Here is a 21,813-nt window from a genome sequence, read left to right as displayed (position 1 = left end):
TATCACATAGAACAAAGTAAAGATTAAAAAAAAAAAAAAAAAAGCTGAGTGCACTCCAGAGGGATCGATTGCTTGGAGATGTCAGAGAGACAGGTTGCTTGTTTACTCTGCTCTTCTCGCAGTCCTCAGTCCCTCAAGTGCTCCCTACACCATCTGCAGAGACTCTCGGTGGCTTCTCTGGCTCCTCTCTCCTGCCACTTTCACTAACTCTCTGCCCTTAAAGTCAGCAATTGTAGACTTAGAAGAGACATTGGTCCAAACCTCTCATTTTATGGAGGCACAAACTGAACCCTAGAAAGGCAAAGCAAGTTGTCCAAAGCTACATGGATAATTAGCAATAGGTCCACTAATATTTAATTAATTTAAATGTATTTATTTCAACAAACACTTACATACCAGATTAAGCCATGCTAGGCACCATTCCAAGGGCTTTAAAACAATCCATTCACTTAATCCTCATAACAACCCTACACAGTAGGTTCTATTAGAACCCAAAGATCCTCCTTCCCAGGCCAGTTTCTCTTTCCAGGTACTACACGCCTTGTCTTCCACCATTATCCTTCTCCATACTGAAGTTCAGGATCATAGTAAAAAAAAAAAGAGTTAGAGAAGGTAATCTCCAAAATGCATGACCCACAGAAAAGATCAGGAAAGGTGACCCTTAGGTCTTGTATATTCTAATAACTTCTTTATTAGAAAAATCTAAGGGAAGATTTTCAATCCTTGTTGTGGCCTCTGCAACACATGGCACTTTGATCACGTCCTCCTTTTTGGAATTATAGGAGATCAGAATATGCCAATCCAAAATATGACTGTAGGAGACTAGAATATGCCACTACAAATAGACCTCTTTAGTATAAGGATTATTCTGAGCTGATTCTTTTGAGAAACAGCAGACAAGGAGAAGCTCAGAAAACAGAGTAGAAGTTACTCTTTTGTGAGGGAAATTTACGTCCATAAAGGAAATGTCATTTCCCATGTGTAAGGGCATCTTCCTTTCTGTACCAGGAAGAGAAAAATGACTAAATCCCAAGAGATCCTATCAACGGAGAAAGTGGAGACTTAATTCTGCATAACAAGCCTTCCTCTTGCTTACCTTTTTTGTTCTGGGAACCTACCATCACTTGCCTTCCCTACATCTTTCTTTGTTTTAGTTGAAGATGCTACATAAACTGGTGTTCTAGGCCACCTCTTTGAGATTTACCTATCTCCCTGGATAGCTCCCATGTATATATGAAATATACATGTTAATAAACTCCTGTTTTTCTGTCTTTTGTTACAGGGGCCCCAGACTAGCTTAGAAGGGTAGAGGGAAAATTGTTTTTTTCTCCTCTACAGAATTCTCTCCCCTCTTTCTTCCCTCATTCCATGCTTTCCTCTTTATCTCCCACTCCTTGGCATAACCACCCAGTCAGCCCTATAGGCTCCCCCTACTCTTCCAGCTCCTTACACAATGACATCCCCAAAGTCCCACCCCTCTGCCTGGATAATCTCATGTTGCCCCCATGTCTTTAATTATCACCTCTATACCGATGACTCCCAATCCTTAATCTTCTGCCCAACTGCTCGTCTAATTTCAGCTCCATACGTTCATATATCTGAGAGTCCTTTTCCTTCATTGTGACATCCAATCACTCATCAAATCCCAATCATTCTGCTCCTTTACTATCTCTTGAATCTAGTTCCTTCTCCATCCCTGCAACCCCTCGCTATAGCCTTCTAATGGGTATTCTTGCCTCCAGTCAACTCCACACTATTTTCTTAAGACAAATCTGCTCATTTTGCTTTCCTGCTTAAAACCATTCAGGGATTCTCTGTATCCATCCAATAAAATGCAGATTCCTTAGCACAAAATACATGATTTTTCAAATTCTTGCCATGTTTACCACTCTAGTTCCAGCCACAATGAACTTCTTACAGTTCTTCCAAAATTTCACATAAATTCTTGTACTTCTCTTCTCTTGCACAGTAGTGAATGAGATGATGGATGGGAAGCACCGAGAGTGGTGCCTGGCACTCCAGAAGTGCTCAACAAATACGATTATCGCTGTTGTTACTACACATGTTGCTCCTTGACCTGAATGACAGGCCAACCCCATTTTTGCCAGCTCACTCTCCCCTAGCATCATCTCCTCTGGAAAGGCTTCCCTGGCCTCTCCTAGTGAGTCCGGGTGCCCCTCTCTGCTCCCACGGCAGCCTCTCACAGCACTTACCATATTGTATCAGAACCATCTCTTTACCTGTCAGTCTCCTCTCCTGGACTATCGAGTCCCTGAGGGAAAGACAATGTCTTAATCATCTTTTTATTTCCAGTAAGCAGTACCGTTTCTGAAACATGATAGATGCTCAAAAATGTGCCTGGATCCCTCCAGGGGATCCTGGCACATTTTTGAGTAAGTTTGAGTAAACTTTAAAAGTTGTGACTACCAAATCTACAGCCTGTCTTCAGCACATTTCTCCCAATTGTATTTTTTAAAAGTTACCTGTCCTGGGAGCAGTAGTAGGAGATAAGGGTTGCTCAGACAGGGTGGACCCAGAGGGGACAGTGCTAGTGGGAAGTGTTGGGATGCTGTGCTCTGTGCTCCCCGGGCTGACTGTGAGCACTTGGCTTTCCTCCATGGTGGCTGGGCTGAATTCCAGGCTGGCTGGAGGAGGATTATGGGAAGGCATTAGAACCTATGAAATCAATTACAAGAATAAATTGTTAAGAAAGAAAACAGTTGAACTCTTCAAGCAATACAATGTCACTGACCTTTTTCATAAATTACATTCAGTAACGTATGAAAAACTATGAATAATATAGTAAAACTCTGGAACTCTAGTAGACCATTTCTTTCAAATAGACTCTCTGCTATCTACTACAAATGTAAGGCAACTGTGGGTTGGACAATTAGTATAGATGAACGAACACACACACACACTCTCTCTCTCTCTCTCTCTCAAGATAAACAGTGAAAAAATAATTATAGTAGCCCCTGAACTAATCAGTGCAATGGACTAAATGTTTGTGTCCCCCCAGAATTCCTATGTTGAAATCCTAACCCACAATGTGATGGTATTTGGAGGTAGGGCCTTTTGGAAGATCATGAGGGTGGAGCCCCCATAATGCGATTAGTGCCATTATAAGAAAAGGACAAAGAGCTAGCTAGTTCTCTGTCCTCCATGTAAGGGCACAGCAAGAAGATGACTATCTGTAAACCAAGATGGGGGTCCTCACCAAGAACCCGACCTTGTTGGGAACCTGATCTCAGACTTTCAACCTCTAGAACTATGAACTATAAATGTCTGATATCTAAGCCACCCAGTTCATGGTATTTTATTATAGCAACCTGAGCTAACTAAGACAATCAGTAAGGAAATAACTGAAGATGATCAAATAATTCAACAGTAAACAGGCTTCTAGAGTAAATGATCTCTATTCATACTATGCATTGTGTATAAACTATAACTTGAAGTTAAAGAGTTAGCCAAGTAAAAGTTTTTAAATTAAATATTATGTGCCAGAGGGAAAAGTCTCATAATATGATAATAAAATGCTCTTCTGGGACTCAAAATAGCCAGTAACGATGTCTGGCCAGGTAAGTAAAATTTTAGACTATAACATAGGGGACCCAAAGGGGACATGTACAATGAGAAACTCACAGGGAAAAAAAAAAAAAAAGCTGTAATTCAAATGCAAACTTTAGAGTGGGTCATTGGTGCTTATTGAAAATACAGCTACTCTTTTCTACAGTTGAGAAAATTGAGCAAGGACATGGTATATTTTTTGTGACTGGAGATACAATCACTGATATCATTACTAATATTAACTGAACCCCCACTAGGTGCTACATATTTACTAGGCAACTGGTGAAACCTTCTGTACCTAAATTTCCAAAACCAAGGCAAAAAAAAAAAGAAAAAGAAAAAGCAATACATGAAGGTATATTGATCAAACTAAGAAAAATCAATTGACTAGCATTTTAAAAAACCAGGTAGTGGGTCTACCATAATTTTAAGATGCTCAGTTGCATTAAACTTTCAGGCAGATGGGTTTGTAAAGTGAGTGCTAATGGATAAAGCTGTTCGTTGAATCATGCTTGCTAAGAATAGTACGAAATTCAGAATCATTGCAAACTAGGGCTGCCAATAAGTGTCCATAACATATTAAAATAGAGCCGCTGCAAATTCCATAGTATAAACTGGATTTTTTTTTTTTTTTTTTTTGCATCAAGTCCTGAAAAATTATTGCCAAGCTGAAATAAAGAATGAAGCTAGACAGTGGTCAAAGAAATTAAGGCATCCTGGATGCAGGTCACAAAGCCACCAGGAAATTCCAGTCCTGCTCTTCTCTAAAACATTCACCTTCCCACCAAGCTGCCTCTCCAGGCTAGAATCATATGCCAATTCTTACCTTCACTGCTCAGTAATCTATCCATGACCTCCATCACAGAACTCCTGGCTTAGTTATCAGGATACACGGTTCTCTTTGACATACCCTCTAAAAGAAAATGGATCCTCTATGGAAGTAACTGAGCACCAGCATCTCCCGTTTCAGCCCTTCAACTTCAGCTGGGCCTAGTCAATAAAGGTCTCAAATGGCTCTTGTTTCTATTTTCTCTACTCTTATTTGCTTTGAAACAACTTATTTTAGGTGAATCTGTATAGTCTTGTCCACTCGAAAACACAGCTACAAGAAAATGTCCTTTATCCTCTACAAGTTTGATCTTGATTTGTTTTTCCTAGATGTCCTATTCAATGGCACTATTTTATGAATAATGACGTTATAGACAATTATGTACAAGTCTTTGTATAGACATCTGTTTTTGTTTTTCTTGAATAAATACCTAGAAGTGAAATTGCTGAGTCATATGGTAACTCTATATTTAACATTTTGAGGAACTGCAAGACTGTTTTCCAAAGTGGCCGCACCATTTTACATTCCCACCAGCAGTGTGTGAGTTCCAATTTCTCTACATCCTTACTGACACTTATTATCTGTTTTTATTTTTTTATTCTAGCTATCCTAGTAGGTGTGAAGTGATATCTCATTGTGGCTTTGATTTGTATTTCCCTAAAGATTAACAGTATTGAGCATCTTTTGATGTGCTTACTGGCCATTCTTCTATCATCTTTGGAGAAATGTGTATTCAGACCCTTTGCCCATTTTTAAATTGGGTTATGTCTTTTTATTATTGAGTTGTGAGTTATCTGTATATTCCATATACAATATTTTTGGTACAGGATTTACAAATATTGATCCTATTCTATAGGTTGTCTTCACTTTCTTGATGTTGTCATCTAAAACACAAAAGTTTTTAATTTGATGAAGTCAAATTTATCATTGTTTTCTTTTATTGCTATGTTTTTGATGTCTTATCTAAGAAATTATTGCCTAACCCAAGGTTACACAGATTTACTGCTGTTTTCTTGTAAGTGTTTTACAGTTTTAACTCTTACACTGAAGTCTTTGGTCCATTCTGAATTAATTTTTCTGTAAGGTATGAGGTAGGGATCTAAATTCATTCTTTTGCATGTGAATCTCCAGTTGTCCCAGTACCATCTGTGGAAAAGACTATTCTTTCCCCACTGAATTTTCTAGGTACCTTTATCAAAAATAATTGACCTATTTTAAATCCTTTCTTGGTGAGAGGAGAAATCTTAGTTGCTGTCACTATTCATTTTATCAGAATAAAATGGTATTAATATTTTTTATTATGCCATGGAGCCAATGTTTATGAACAGTTTTTTAAGGATTATCTACAATTGTTTTTTAAAGAGCCAGGGTCTTACTCTATTGCCCAGACTGGAGTGCAGTGGGACAATCATAGTTCACTGCCACCTTGAATTCCTGGGCTATCAAGTGATCCTCCTGCCTCAGCCTTCCAAGTAGCTGGGAGTACAGGTACATGCCACCATGTCCAGCTAATCTTTTTAATTTTTTTGTACAGATGGGATCTCCCTATATTGCTCAGGCTGGTCTTAAACTCCTCAAGCAATCTTCCCACCATGGCCTCCCAAAGTGCTGGGATTACAGGTACGAGGTATGACACTGGCCTATCTACAAATTTAATGTGACTATAGAGGAAATTTTGTATTTCAATGGAAAACCACCACGCCAGCCCTCTTTTGGCCTCCATTTGCTTGAAATATCAATTTCCACCCCTTTATTTTCAGTCTAAATGCATCCTTGCAAGTTAGATATGTTTCCTGGAGACAGCAGACACTTGGTTTGTATTTTTTTATCCATTGGGCCAGCCTATGTCTCTTGAGTAGGGAGTTCAAGCCATTCACATTTATTGAGAAAACTGACAGGTGGGGCAGATTTCTGTTCATCCTGTTGGGTAGAACGTCATTGCTATGTTTTCTATCGCTGGTCTTGTCTTGGTGAATTCCCTCAGTCTCGTTTATCTGAGAATGTCTTAATTTCTCCTTTGTATACAAAACTTAGCTTTGCTGGGTACAAGATTTTAGACTGGGCCTTATTCTGTTTCAGAAGAGTGAGAATGGGGCCCCAGTCTCTTCTTGCTTGTAAGGTTTCAGTTGAGAAATCTGGTGTTATTCGGATGGGCTTTCCTTTGTATGTTACTTGTTTCTTTTGCCTTACAGCTCGAAGAAGGGATTCTTTAGTAGGTATTTTGGTCAATCTGATGACTGCATGACGTGGTGTCTTCCTGTTTGCAATGAATCTCCCAGGAGTCCTTTGGGCTTCTTGTCCCTGTATATCTAGATTTTTAGCAAGGCCTAGGAAATTTTCCTCTATTATATCCTCAAATAGCTTATCCAACCGTTGTAAATTTTTTCTTCACCCTCAGGAATGCCCATAACTCTCACGTTAGGCTTCTTCACATAATCCCACATTTCTTACAGGCTTTGCTGTTTTATCTTATTTCTTTGCTCTATCTCTGCGATTGACTTATTTAATTGGAAGGTGTTATCTTCAATCTCTGAGATTCTTTCTTCTGTTTGATCTACCTTGGTCTTGAGGCTTTCCACTGTGTTTTGTAGTTCCCTGAATAAATTCTTCATTTCCAGGATTTTGGTTTGATTTTTCTTTAATATGTTGATTTCTTTAGTGAATTTTTCTTTCAAGTCCTGGATATTTTTGTGTGTGTGTGTGTGGTTTCTTTGTGTTGGTTATCCATTTTTTCTTGCATATATTGAGTTTTCTTACAATCCATGTTTGAAATTCTTCTGTCATTTTAGTATTCTGAGTTTGGTTAATGTCCATTGCTAGAGAGCTGGTATTCCTCTTTGGGGTGTGTTTTCCATTTGATTCTTCATACTTCCAGAGTTCTTTCGATGAGTCCCATCTGGATCAGTGGTTGCTTCCCACCTTTCAGTTTTCGTCTGGAAAGTAACACGCCGTGTGCAGGCTTTGTTCCAGTGGATGCTGTAGGGGCAAGGCAGTTTACCAATGCTGCCTGACAGCCTGGATGTGTGTGCTTCTATGCTTGCTTCCTCTGTCACTAGGGGGAGCCACTAATGTGTTGTTCAGGGTTCTACCACAGTTGGGAGGCTGCTCCTGGTGGGAGGGGTTACTTGGGGAACCTGTTTTTGCCTTGTGCCAGCGTTTTTGTTCCCTGGCCGCAATCCCACTGTTGGCAGCCAATCAGAGGCAAAAGTCTATCCCCAGGGTTTTGATCTGATTGGATGACCAGAACCAGTATGATGAGTAAGGTCACTGGGCTGACAACTTTTCATCTGCAGCAAGATTCACACTAGCTGCAGAGAGAGTGTGGTTTTTCTTGTCTTTCCCTACCTCCAGAGGTGGCGAGAAAGATGCTGGCTAGGCCGAGGGGGAGGTGCCACAGTCCGCCCAGCTCCCCGTGCCTGCAAGTTCCACAGGTGATAGCCTCCTCCGCCCCAGCGCCTGTAAATCCCATGGGTGTTAGCCTCCCAAGACTAGGGAAGCACTCAGAGTTCACATATCAGATGGGGTCTGGCTAGCTGTCCATAGGTCATGTAAGGGCAGAGTTTGTCACGAGAGTCCCCAGGCTGGGGGAAGGGAGCCACCTGACACCATATCACACCGCAGCAGCTGGGTTGTGGACCCCCAAAATGGCGACCACCCGTCCGCAGAGTGCTAGCACTGGGGGCGACTGTTCAGAGGTTGGCAGGTGCCAGGTTGGGGGGCTGAGTCATCAGGATGCCTCCTTTTCTCTTTTATGTTGCCCTCCCACAGTCTCACGCCTGTCCAGCAGGAGCTCTCGCTCTTTCTGATCCACCCTGCGCAGGCCTATTAGCCCACGGCGGATTCCAGGTTAGAGTTCCCTATTTAGTTTTCACCTCCGTCGATCTGGACCCGCTGAGTGGTAGAGGCAATTTACCAGTCTCCTAACTGCCTCCAGAGATAGCCCAGACCAGTCCCTCCCCAACCCAGTGCAGTCCTGGCACAGAGCTCGGGGAGTTCAAGATGCTTCCCGTTAATGTCTCCTCTTGACAGAGCCCCATGTCTCCCACGGTGATTTTGCACCGACTTCAGGCAGATCCCTGTCTGAGTGGGTGTGGAGGTCAGTGGGGAAGCAAGACGTTCTCCTGCAGGACTGATCCCACCTCGCTCACTGGCGAAGCCAGCGCAGCCATCCCTGGCTCTACTCTCTATTGTTTGTCTCACACTCTACAGATTTTCATGTCTTATCTCCTGTTCACCTTTTCTTTTTCCTGCCTTTTGTATCCCATGCTTATTCTCTGTCAATTCATAATGCTGTTCTTGCAGGGGAACGATCTATTCATGTGTAGCAGACCGAGATCTATGCCTCCCTCTCTGGAAGCAGGAATCCAGGAGGTTACCTCCACTCCGCCATATTTTTCTTCCTATGGTATACTTTAAAACAACTAAAAGAGTGGAATTGGAATGTTCCTAACACAAAGAAATGATAAATGCTTGAGGTGATGGATACCCCAATTACCCTGATTTGATTATTACACATTGTATGCCTGCATCGAAACATTACATGTATTCTATAAATATATACTATTGTATATAATTAAAAATAAAAAATTAATTGAAAAAAATTTTAAAATAAAAATGAATTCTAGACTTTTTTTTTTTTTTTTGTAATTTTTCCTGGTTGAGATTATAATGTATAGTCAATTCAATCCAGCATTCTTCATTTATTCTAACCTAAGCACAGGAAACTTAAATACTATTTTCCTTTAAAAAATTCTTAAAAGGACTCCCATGTCTTTTTCTCACTTCATTTCCAACTGTATTCAGCTTCCTCTCTGATCAACATGCACAACACATTCCCATCAAGTCCTGACCATTTCCCAAACAAGTAGCTCTAAGCTGTCCAACTACACTCTTCTCATGACACAATTTTCTCACTCTTTATCTCCCTGATCTTCTCCCATTAATACTTAGACCTTCTCCCTGCTTTTGGTATCTCTACTCTCCCAATGATTCGCATTCTTTTTTCACCTGAGTTTTTTGTAAAACTTACGTTCTCTCCTTAGTATATCTCTCCTTCTATCTAACTGATTCATCATGTCACAGTTGAGTTTCTAGCAACTTAAGTACCTGTTGGGACTTGAAGAAACCTACTATGGTAGATTTTTGAAAGTCTCTGGGTATATGTGCTGGCTCCACAGACTTCTATAAGATCTTCATTCACCTTAAATATTGGTAGAGGCATCTTTAGGAAAAAGTGCCAAATCATCATGAGTTGGCTGACTTGTGAAGGCAGAACTTTGTTCTTTCTTTTCTGGTTTGTTTTGTTTTGTTTTTTTGAGACAGAGGTCTCGCTCTGCCCCCCTGGGTAAAGTACAGTAGTGTAATCACAGGTCACTGCAACCTCAACCTCCTGGGCTTAAAGTCCTCAGCCACCCAGAGTGCTAGAATTACAGGCATGAGCTACTGCGCCCGGCCCTAGTTCTTTCTAACAGCCTGGTCATGAAGGCACAGCAGAGGAGTAAGATGTTTTGCTTACTGGAAATCTCTGAGAAACAGTCATCTGTCTTGCTGCCGCCTAAGACAGGAACCTACTTATGCTCACACAGCCTGAGGGAGAGCTGGCTCTTGACACTCAGCTCCTCCTGGAGTATGCTCACCTCAGCCCCTCCCATCCCCAAGCACATCCTGAACACACCTACCTCTTTTCCAGAGCTGTTGCTGGATTGTTCCTGGGGCTGAAAAGCCTCTTCTTTCCCTAGTACCTCTCCTGAAGATGGAGTAGTCACCAAGGGAAGCAACAAGCTTCTCTCAGCAGAATGTTCTAGGGCAGGGCTCCAAGCCGACTCATTCAGTTTCTGGAGTTCCAGGTCCTGCTGCTGATCTGCTGGCACTGCAGGGCTGTCTCCAGCAGAGGAGTTGAGGCCTCCCTCACTGCCAGGCAGCAGGCCCCAGTCGGTGTACTCAGCGCTCCCTCTGGGCTCCTGCTTGCTCCTGGGACGGAAGAGGTCCTGCTCCGGCTCCCTGTAGTCATCGGAGTACTCAGACATCTCCTCTAGGCCCCGGTCTTTGCCTAGAAAGGGCAAGTCCTTTCTGATATCCTCAGGTGAGTCTCCCCAGGCCCCTGAGGGGGAACCTCTGTTCAGCATCATCTCCCCATAGTCCAGCAGCTGTGCAGGCCTCTGGACTGGCCTGAGCACAAAAGTGAGATAAGATCTGATGGGGCCCATCTTCTTGGGCTCACAGTTCTCTTTGTGTGGGCAGCTCACCAGGTAGCAGCGGCCCTCAAACCACCAGGCCAGGTCACAGCTGGACAGGTCACAGCAGGCGGTAGTGCAGTCCGCCATGGAGAAGGTGTGAGGCACCCGCATGATTCTGGTCATTTCCAAGTTAGGTAAAATGACTGCGTTGGAATACATCCTCCCCTCACTGCACTGCTTACAGGCACAACCTATAAACAAGGCAGTCTCTAATGAGGGAGACAGGAATACCACAGGGAAGCAACTCTAGCTTAAGAAACCAGAAAATGAGAGCCTTATCAATCTCTGGCCTGTCTGGCAAGCAAATAAACAATTAGCACTTCCTATAGAAAGATGACTGCATTATCTTATAGTCAATCCATCAAACCACCCATCCATACATTTATCCTTCTACCCTTCTACCCACTCATCCATATTCCACCCACCCATCCACTTACCCATCCATCCACCCACCCATCCACCCATCCATCCTTCTATCCTTCCTTCTTTCCACAGGTCCACCCATCCATCCTTTCACTCACCCACCTATCCATCCATCCACCCATCCATCTATCCCTCTGTCCTTCCATCCATTCATCCACCCACCATCTACCCATAGATTCTTCCACCTATCCATGCACCCTTCCATCCATCCATTCTCTCTCTTCATATAATTTCACTCCACTTAGTTAACAGAAACAGTCTTCTCTATGTGTGTACTGTTTTTGTATTACATTATTTATATACTTTGCTCCTCACATAAAATTCCTTATACAGGTTTACTTTACAAAACAACATCATGCCTTTGTTTTACTGTTGTTGTTGTTAGCTGATTTTTTAAAAAAAATTTCACAAGCTTTCCTGATAATAGATGCATTGACAGGGAAATATCAAAGGAGAGAAAAACTTGTCCTCAGTACATATCTATAACCAAGTAGTTTTAATCAGTTTCTAAAGAATGAACCGTAAGTGTTTCCAATCAGTAACTATAGGAGGTGGTGGTGCTATACAAAGTGTGGTTGGCTGTAGTGCAGGTCCACAAACTCTGTTATCATCCATGACAAAATAACAGAAACAGATGCTTTTAGAAACTTCTATAGCAATTTTTCATTACTTAAAATCCAAGTGCAAAATTACTTTTCTTGCATTCTTGGGTTTTTTTTTTTTTTTTTTTTTGTATTTTACAAAAAAATCAGTCTGTGATGGAATGGACACACAAAAAAAGCTGGTCCTTCACCACATGTAGTTTGAGAAGCACTGTATTAAAGTTCTGCTGCAGAACTCAGAATGCAAAGAGATCTCTTTCCTAGTGAGAGCTCATTACTGATAATTTTTAAAATAATTGCTATTTTTTAATATGAGGGATCGTCAGAAATTTCTTTTAACTACAAATAAATGAAAATGGCTACACATGGTAAGGAATCATCTTTATGTTTACTTGTACACACTATCATTGCTATAGATCACTCAATGCCAGACAATACCTCTACAGGAAAAACTAGTTAGTCCAATTGAATAGGAATTAGATATAATAGACATGCAACTTTCGCAATGAATAAGCTAGCAACAAACTGCTTTAACTAAACTGAAATGGCATTTTCTCCAACACAAATCTATTTTTTTAAAAACCACCTGAATGGTTTTACCTTTTTGTCCTAGAGAAAAGCTTATCTTCTTCAGAGGAAAAGCTTATTCTCAGATACAGAGAAAATAATAATACACTCCAGCTGAACATAACAAAATAGTATCTTTTATCATGATGAAGAATGTAGCATAGAAAGAAAGGTAATCTCCAACTCCTAACTACTCTGAAAAACATTGTGCTCATTTTTAGAGATACCACTACATCTCTTAGTTATGTTTACATGAGGACCTAAGCTAGAAATTTCTTTCAAACCTAAATTCCAGGATATACTTTAGTTCCCTTGAGAAACAGTTGGCTCATCTCCTTTTGGACAATGTGATTCAGAGAAATATTGTATTTCATATCTGGCTTTGGTCATGAGAAAGTTCAAGAGCCAACTTTTAAAACTGTGTCATAGGCACCATTGTACGGGGAAAAGTCTGTGATCCTAGAGCAAGCAAATTGTTACAAGGAGGTAAGGAGACCCTTCTATGGCAGAAGGCTTCAACTCCAAGCTTAGCACAATTTTTAGTCTGGCTGGAGGGAGAGACCTTGGCACACCTCTGGGATGCGTGGTCCCTTTGTTCTGCAAGAAAATCACCTGAATAAGGGCTGTTTAGATATACATACCTTAAGTAAAGATCATAATGCTGAATAAAGAAATGTGATAAAGTGGGGCTCCCAAAAACTAAATCATTCTTCCTTTAGCCAGGTTGCCATAATTACTTCAGAATCTATTAGACACATTCTAGAAAGCTCTTGAGGAACTACCAAACTCCTGGAGACCAGGAAACCTGTCACCCATATTTTCATGTTTTATTAATACATATCTTAGCCCAGTCTGTGAACATAGTAGGCACTTTATCATTGTTGAACAATCAATAAAATCATTGGTTAACATTTAACAAAAGTAAAGAAGATAGAGAAGGAAGACAAGCAAACTGCAAATAACATTATTGGGACTCAATAACTCAGGAATTGATTTTTTTTTTTTTTTTTTTTTTTTTTTTGAGACAGGGTCTCATTCTGTTGCCCAGGCTCAAGTACAGTGGCACAATCATAGTTTACTGCAATCTAGAACTCCTGGGCTCAAGTGATCCTGCTGCCTCAGCTATCCAAGTAGCTAGGACTACAGGTATGCACCGCCACGCCTGGTTAATTTTCTTTTTCTTTGCCACAGTGTTGCTGCCAGTTAAAAGGGCCACTGTGGGGGATGGGGTGGCCATAGTTATGCACAAACTGTCCTCTGGCATCTGGTACTGCGGCCCAACCCCGGGCACCATGTGGAGATGAGACATGGGCTCAAAGGCAGTGTATTGGCCTGGTTAATTTTTAATCTTTTTTGGAGAGACAGGGTCCATACCCAGAAGGAATTAATGAATTAATGAAGAACACCTCATAAGAAAAGGGAGAAAAGGGGGCTGGGTACGGTGCCTCAGGCCTGTAAATCCCAACACTCTGGGAGGCTAAAGCAAGAGGACCACTTGAGGCCAGGAGTTAGAGACCAGTCTGGGCAACACAGCGAGAGAGACCCCCTCTCTACAAAAAATAGAAAAATTAGCTGGGCATGGTGGTGGGTACTTGTAGTCCCAGCTACTCAGAGGCTGAGGTGGGAGGATCACTTGAGCTTGGGAGTTTGAGGTTGCAGTAAACTATGCCAAGCCACTGCACTCCAGCCTGGGAGGAAAAGCAAGACTCTGTCTTAGAAAAAAAAACCCAAAAAACAGTTTCTCTAGTCATCTCTCTACCCTCAATCCCTGACCTGACATACTCACATGGGCCTGGCCAGCCCAGCCTTGTCATGGATCACCAATGATGTTCACCAATGATTTTATGCCATGGGCGTGTACACTATAAGCAAACTGAATATAATGAAAATAAAGATTTATGATAAAAGAGAGCCTGATCTTTCCAGAAAGATCTATGCAATTCCTTTAAATATAGAAATATAAATTTTTCTTAGTATATATGAAATGTCATTTTATTTTTCCACCAAATAGTCAGGATAATAAAAAATTTAAATTTAAATTCCTGTTTCCAGAAAACCACTCATGCTTGAGGTCTGCCTTTCTTGCCTTTCATATGTAAAATAACTATTGAAAAGCAAACACACAGCCCTTTCACCTCGGGTTGATCAGAGCTGTTTAAGACAATCAAGTCTGGCACTGGTATCTCCAGGGCAGTGGCTCCCTACCTGCAATGGTCACCAGCAGCAGCAGTGAGGAGAGCACACAGGCAGGGGGCGCCATTCTGCGGCACACAGCAGGTGATGGCAGGCTTCAGGGACAGCCCGCAAGGGTATTTGGTGCAAGCTTCCTTTGATGTTTTTTAGGAGCCAGATTTGGCCTCAAGAACTTCAAAGGAAAAACAGAAAAGAGACAGGAAGGAAGAAAGGAACAGGTAAATGTAGAAACTTCCAAAATTATTTCTATCATTCATTCATGTCAGTGGGAAGCCTGCCCCATTCACATCACAGGGCCATATCCCAGGCAACCATCCACCCAGAGGAGTTTGTTCACATAGCAAGTACAGTTCCTGAGAAGAGGCAAAGACTTTCATTATGGCTTCTCTTATAAGCTGTGAAAATAAATGAAGACCAACCAGATGAGAAAAGCAAAGGCTTTTTACTCAGAGCTTGTCATAGCAGATAGTCACCATCACTTATGTTTTCGCAGGGATTCACTGGCAGACAGAGGAGTGGAAGAAAGCTTTATGGTGGGAAATAGGGAAGGCTTCAGGTGTGCCCTGATAGGAGGCTATTGGTGTGGGGAAGCTGTAGGGGACTAACTAGAAGTGGGGCGTCCCATGTGACTGTTTAGGGCAGCATGCTTGACTTTCTCTGGTTGGTCCTCAGTTGGAAAAGGGGACAAAAATTAGGGAAGCTATCAGCTATTAATCAAGTCCTGGTCATTTGCAGCCAATTATTACGGAAGTTAACGTTTAGCTTCCAGGATTGTTATTAGAGACTGCAACCTGGCTTCCTGCAAGTCTAACATAGCAGGGTGCCTTCCTGGGCTGTTTATTGTCGATAAGGGGCTGGTTTCCTGGGAAGATTGTTGCAGGTTGTGGTCAGTCAAAATTCTGTTTTTATATATTAATACGATCTGGCCATTGTCTGTTTTTATATTCAGTCTCTCAAAGTTCAAACCTATAAATAATGATGGAATAAACCATACTACTATATTTCCTCAGTTCAAACACATAAATATTTTCACATTTTGCCATCTCTGATATCAAGATGTCTTACAATTGCAGCTGGCCAAGTGCCAGGCAGGAGATAGATGTCATTGCTTGTTCACACACATCAGCCACGCAGAACTAGTGTTAGAGGATTGCAAGAACATCCCAAAGACAAGATGAACAACTCTTTTAAGAAATGCTGCATCCTCCATGACACATAAGTAACATAGTGTGGAAAAACCACAGATAACAATAACTGCATTGACAAGTTATTTAGCAGTAAGGAAATTCAGAATACCTTAATTTCTGTATCTTCCTTTTTATGTATGCATAAGAATGATTTATGATAAAAATCATCAACATCTAAACAAGCCACCCAAAAATCTCTTTCAATCTGTATAAATATTCTAAGTGATAATAAAGCAATGTGTCTTGGTTTAATTGATAGCATTTTTTCTTCCTTAGCGGTATTTAAAATAATGGTGCATCTTATAATCATCAGCATCTTAGGGTCAATGAAATATAGTAATATCAGCACTTCATTTTTGCCTAGTACTGCCTCAGTGTGATCTTCACAACAACCCACACAATATTATCTCTGTCTTAAAGATGATAAAATTGAGGCTCAAAAAAGTTAGCTGATTTGCCAAAGGCTGCAGAACCAGAGCTAGGAGGTCTGGACTTGGAGACTAGACTAATGAGTTTCCTAATGAGTGTGTCAGAATCCTGCGGTGAGTTGCAAGTTGGTATGTTGTGCTCAACTAGATTTCAGTTCCAGTTCATACCAGTCTCTCCCCACACACCCATTCATGCCTTCTCCATCCATGCATACACACAACCTTTTATGAGAGAATAAGACTCTTCTTCACCCCTGTCCAGAAGCACTGCAGTACATTTAGAAATTTATAACATACTAGGGATGGAAAAGAATGGGAAACACCCCGACAGAGGTCTCCCAGTTAGCCATTCAAGAATTTCGTGGTAACTAGGGAAGGTGGGAGGAAACTGGAAAGGCCAAGAGACCTGCAAACAAAATCAAACCCACAGCATTCTCTGGAAAGAGAGCAGAACTTCTAGATCTTGCTTTTGAGTTGTCATCAAGAAACAACTCAAATCATGAGAGTGCCTTCTGATGAACCGCACTGAGGATTCTGTCCTGCACATGGAGCAAGGCTGCTGCCCAACCTACAACCATCCCAGGCCAATCCTCTGGGGGAGGTGAAAGGGAGCTCCAAGGGTCCACAGTTGTTGATCTGAGTTAGACCAAGGGACCAGGAAGGAACCAGAGTAAAGGAGAGCTAAGGTAACATCAGGAGGTGTCAGGATGACTGACACAGAGATCATCAACACACCGGCTTTGGGGGTTCCGCACGTGGATCCCCATGGGGTGAAAGGGAAATGGAGGACTCAGCCTCTACTCCGCGGCCAAGTCAATGGCAACTGCAGCCTCCACCTCGATTCCAGAGGCCCCAACCTCGGAGGAGCAGCTGGACAAAGGGCAGGATCAGAACAGGTAATGCATGTAAAGCACTTTGACCAGGGGCCTGGTACATAATTAGAAAGGCAGTGGATGCTCTCTTGGTATATTTCAAGTCCAGGAAAAACAATAATGGATTTCTTTTGAATGAGAATGAACATTTATTCTTTCTGGTGGTATTATGGAAAATTCCAAGTAAAGAACTGAGGGTCAGATGGCCCTTCCCTCATGACATTTGATCAGATTTAGAAGAAATCTGTTTACTTACCAAGGATGAACCCAATAAAACTCCTGAACAGACAGAATGTTTCTACAGAAAGCTTTTGAACAAGCATGGCATTAAAACCATATCTTGGATTACCCCCCTCCAAACTTTAAAAAAGGAATATAAGGCCTATGAAGTGAAGCTACGCCTTACGGGTAGTTTTGACTTCTTCCTTACTGATGCCAGAAATAGGTGGCTTTTACCCTGACACACTGGGAGACATTTTAATCAAAAAAAGAAAGTTCCAGTATCTGTAAACCTTCTGACCAAGAATTTATCAACAGACATCAGTGAATTTTATAGATGGAACGGCCTTAAACATCTCTGAAAGTGGTTCTCGCAGCACTGTATGCATCAGTCACACTGCAATGCAGACCGAGCAGATCACTGAAAACATTGTTGCTGTCACAAAAGGGCTTTCAGCAAAATTGCCAGAGAAGTGGAGGAGTGTGAAACTCATGTTTGTGAAAACAGAGATCGGTTGCCCTCCCCCTCATTTGTCACCAGTTGGGATGAAACTGCCAAACAGCATGTTCTTAGTAAGAAGAAAAAAGCGACAAAGAAAATACCAAAGAGAAAGACTTCCTGAAAAACAAAAGTGGAACAAGAGAAACAGAAAGGTAAGGCAACAGGCTGCATCAGTCCTAACAAAAGATGATGTGGCACCTAAAATTAGCAGTGTGCCAAACCTGGATGATCCCAGAAGGAAAAGACCCCAGAGCATGGGAAGAAAAAACGTGCAAGAGTAAAACCCCAATTAATTAAAGTGACAAACAAATCCAAAGATGAAATTCCAGAGCTGGTACCAATGGGAACAGCTCCAGCTAAAGAAACGTAGAGACTCAAAAACATGCCACAGGAAAGAAGTCTCCAAAAAAGAATCTTGGTCCCAACACACCTCGTGGGAAGAAGAGAAAGGCCTTGCCAGCTTCAGAAACCCCAAAAGCTGCAGAGCCTGAGACTCCAGGTAAAGGGCTGGGAAAGAAGCCAAAAATCAGAGAAGAGGTGGAGAAAGAAAGAAACCCTTTCCTGGCAAAAAAAAAAAAAAAAAAGCCCCGAGACAGACTCCAAAACAGCCAGAGGCCAAGGTCTTTGCTACTTCTATTAAATCTACAAGAAAGGCTCCCCATACCCCCGAATGATTGCCAAAACAACCCAAAGTCCCTCAGTCGACCTAAAATCAATGATTCAACCAGAAGATAACATCAAAGCTACCTGAGAGCTTTTTAGAAATATTCAGGTCCTGACCCCCAAGGCAGAACTTTTCGAAGAGTGAGGCCTAGACTTTTTAGTCTCACTCTGTTGCCCAGGCTATAGTGTGGTGGTGTCAGCCTAGTTCACAGCAACCTCAAGCAATCCTCCTGCCTCAGCCTCCCAAGTAGCTGGGACTACAGGCATGCGCCACCACGCCCAGATAATTTTTTCTATTTTTAGTAGAGACGGGGCCTCACTCTTGCTCAGGCTGTTCTTGAACTCCTGACCTCAAGCAATCCTCCTGCCTCAGCCTCCTAGAGTGCTAGGATTACAGGCACGAGCCATCACACCCAGCCAGGACTTAAATATTTTTTAAAAACCTCCATAGGTAATTCTGATGTATGTTCCTGGGTGTAACAACCAGTGGTTTGAAGTAAAATCTATTCTTTAATTGTAAAAAAAAAAAAAAAAAAAAGAACACCAGCTTCAATAAGGTAAAATGGAAAATGAAAACAGTAAGAGTTCTACAAGATTCATGCCTAAAACCCTAGGCAAAGAACTGGTGGCGTAAACAGTTTACCACCAATAACTTCGTTTCCTTCCAGTGAGGAAAGTGCAGTTTGAGATGGGAAGTGGACAGATGGGAAGACTGGCCATCTGCCATCTGTAGCCATTGACCACCCACCACGCCCTAACCAAAAGGCGAGAGAAGAGCAGTTGGGCGCCCAGAATGGCATTCATTCAGCTGCCCAAGCTGCTGGGGGCCAGAATAGCAACACTGTTATCAGCCAGGGAAAGCTGTCCAGAATCCCATGATAAAGACTGGGCCTCAACCGTACCATATGGCCCCTTCTGGCAAATTAAGAAAAGGCACTTCTCATTGCAGACACAGCTCTGAAGGCACACAGCTTGGCAAATAGACTGTAGGCCAAATTCCCAATCCCACACCCCTTTGAGGAATGCCTTTGTACAACATACAACCTTCACAACCATACTGTACCTAGAAAGCCATTCATTGTGACTATCTTTGTGCAAACTTACCATGCCCAGTTGCAAAAGCATTTCCTATTATTACTACTATACTTATGGGTTTTTTTATTCAGTACATTAATGTAAACAAACAATGTGTTTCCATTTCCTGTACATTAAAAGGTATATGGCCTGAATGTTATCAAAAGTCTCTTCATCTCTAATAGTTTATAGGTGTTGCTTTTTAAATACATATTATCGATTAATGCTTTGACATATGTTATCTTATTTGGTCTACTTATAACAACTGTCTCTGAGATAAATGTGCTTATTATTCTCTTTTTACAGGAAAGGATATTGAGTTTCAGAGACAGTGTTCAGACTGTAGATCTCAAGCTTTCCCTGTAGGGCCCCCAACCCCCTCGATGGTTCTGCAAAGTAAGTACCTTCCACTCTGGGTCACTTCAGACCTTCCTTCCCCATCACGCAGTCCTGAATGGCCCAGTTCTCTTGACAGGCTCACGCCCTCTCCTGCTGTTTGCCTTCTGCCCACACCCCTGTTGTTTTCTGCCTTCACTAAAGAGGAAGGCAAGTTTTAAAGAATTCACATAGAAAGCTTTTCCAGCTTCTTATCAAAAGCAAAGTTAAATCTGAGTGGTAAAATAGGACTTTTAAAATAAGGCTTAACAAGTTCAAAATGTTATAAATAGTACAAATCTATATACCCTTACATAAACTCTCATAGATCAACTTTGTAGCTGTAAAGATCTGAAAGGAAATGCCCCTCAAGATGAAAGCTGGCGAGAATAATAAATGCTTTTTTTCTTGTTTTTTCTTCCTTTCTTATCTGTAGTTTCCATTTTTTCCCCCTAATCTGAACACATCTTTCCCTTGTATTAACAAAATACAATTATAATTTTCATTTTTAAAGAAGGCTTAGATATTCTGACACGGTCATTCTGACATAGCTTTTTAAAGCAAATTACTAAGAGCTATAGAGAATGTGTATTTCTGACGCCTGACATTTCTGGCCCGACCTGTCCCTAATCCTTACTCCTCTGAGATTCCTGTCATGCATGATCCCTTGACCGGACCATCCAAGAAGTCTCACCCCAACTGAATTCTTTCCCTTTCTTTGGGTGATGGTGATGACATCCCTGATTCAGAGATGGGGTAAGACTTGGAGATGGAATCAGAAAATGAATGAGATGTGGGAATGGAGTGAGCCCAGAGCCCAAAGAAAAGGGCAAAGCACAAAAATGTATTCAAGTACTGGTGGAGCACTTCCTGGGCCAGGATGTGGACAAGGGAGGCATGAGGCTCCAGAAGGAGATGAGGATGACTATGGCCAAGACTGCTGGTTCAGGGAACATTCCCCCTTTATTTCTCGGCAATTAAACTCAAGCAATTATTTGAGGCACCAGCACATCCAGCTAAAAGACTACATTCCCCAACCTCCCCACATGCCTTGTAGCTTAGTGTGTTCATGTGATTAAGCTCTAGTCAATGAAATATAAAAAGAACTACTGGATAAAACTTCTGAGGAAAGTTCTTTTTGCTCTCCTCCTCTTTTCTTCTTTCTGTTGCCTAAAACAGGTGAGAACTAAAAATAAAACCCTAAGTCCCCCAGTGACTAAACAGCCCCCTTCTTGGCCAAGGGCCCCCCTCCCCCCACAAAAAAAAAACCTTAAAGCTGAGTTGCTGACCATGAGGAGAAGGGAGCTCAGACATGCCTAGTTATGCCCTGTCCCTTTTGGGGTTATTCTTTGTAACAACAAGATACAAAATCATTAACAGGCCCAAGGCCATGTAAAGTGAAGGTTAAACCAAACCTGCAGGTCAACAATTTATTAACAGATAACTTGAGTCTTGATATATGTCCAGTATGTCCCATGGCTTATCTCTGATTAACAGACTTCCTTAACTTAAAACATTCAAAGCCTTTAGACAAAACTTCATTTCTTTTTTTTTTTTTTTTTTTTTTGAGACAGAGTCTCACTCCGTTGCCCGGGCTAGAGTGCGCGGGCATCAGCCTAGCTCACAGCAACCTCAAACTCTTGGGCTCAGGCAATCCTACTGCCTCAGCCTCCCGAGTAGCTGGGACTACAGGCATGTACCCGCATGCCCAGCTAATTTTTTCTATATATTTTTAGTTGTCCAGATAATTTCTTTCTATTTTTTTAGTAGAGACGGGGGTCTCGCTCTTGCTCAGGCTGGTCTCGAACTCCTGAGCTCAAAGGATCCTCCCGCCTCGGCCTCCCAGAGTGCTAGGATTACAGGCATGAGCCACCGCGCCCGGCCAAAGTTTCATTTCTTTAACCAATTGCAAATAAAAGAATCTTTAAACCCACCCATCAGCTGTAATTCCTGCTTTGAGGTGTCCTGCCTTTTGGGGCCAAATCAATATATGCCTTCCATGTGCTAATTTATGACTTTATGTATAATTCCTATCTCCCTAAAATGCATAAAACCAAACTGTAACCCAACCACTTC

At 41.8% G+C, this 21,813-nt stretch overlaps 2 protein-coding genes, 1 non-coding gene and 1 pseudogene across 6 annotated transcripts in view; 2 read left to right on the top strand and 2 right to left on the bottom strand.

The window, feature by feature from the left end:
• Nucleotides 1-14,484, bottom strand: part of KIAA0319 (KIAA0319 ortholog) — a 46,722-nt gene extending 32,238 nt beyond the window's left edge. For 3 of the 4 annotated variants that reach the window (XM_069493029.1, XM_069493031.1, XM_069493032.1), the window contains exons 1-3: nucleotides 14,430-14,484; nucleotides 10,075-10,823; nucleotides 2,484-2,676 (exon numbers count right to left, since the gene is read on the bottom strand). In XM_069493029.1, coding sequence (XP_069349130.1) covers nucleotides 2,484-2,676; nucleotides 10,075-10,823; nucleotides 14,430-14,484 — 997 coding nt within the window. Of the gene's footprint in view, nucleotides 1-2,483; nucleotides 2,677-10,074; nucleotides 10,824-14,010; nucleotides 14,039-14,429 lie in introns of those variants that run through there. The other variant, XM_069493030.1, reaches the window with a different exon arrangement.
• The window catches only part of ALDH5A1 (aldehyde dehydrogenase 5 family member A1), a 277,572-nt gene that overhangs the window by 75,287 nt on the left and 180,472 nt on the right, over nucleotides 1-21,813 (top strand). The window lies entirely within an intron of this gene.
• On the bottom strand, nucleotides 13,413-13,550 carry LOC138399251 (small nucleolar RNA SNORA76). Its single transcript, XR_011236141.1, has one exon. It is a non-coding gene; the product is annotated as a small nucleolar RNA SNORA76 (small nucleolar RNA).
• Nucleotides 16,814-18,335, top strand: LOC138399154 (ribosomal L1 domain-containing protein 1-like; annotated as a pseudogene).

Source organism: Eulemur rufifrons, chromosome 18 (genome assembly GCF_041146395.1).
Source record: "Eulemur rufifrons isolate Redbay chromosome 18, OSU_ERuf_1, whole genome shotgun sequence".
NCBI classification, from domain to species: Eukaryota; Metazoa; Chordata; class Mammalia; order Primates; family Lemuridae; genus Eulemur; species Eulemur rufifrons.
Note: the sequence above shows the minus strand (reverse complement) of the source record. Positions and strands in the feature narration are given on the sequence as shown.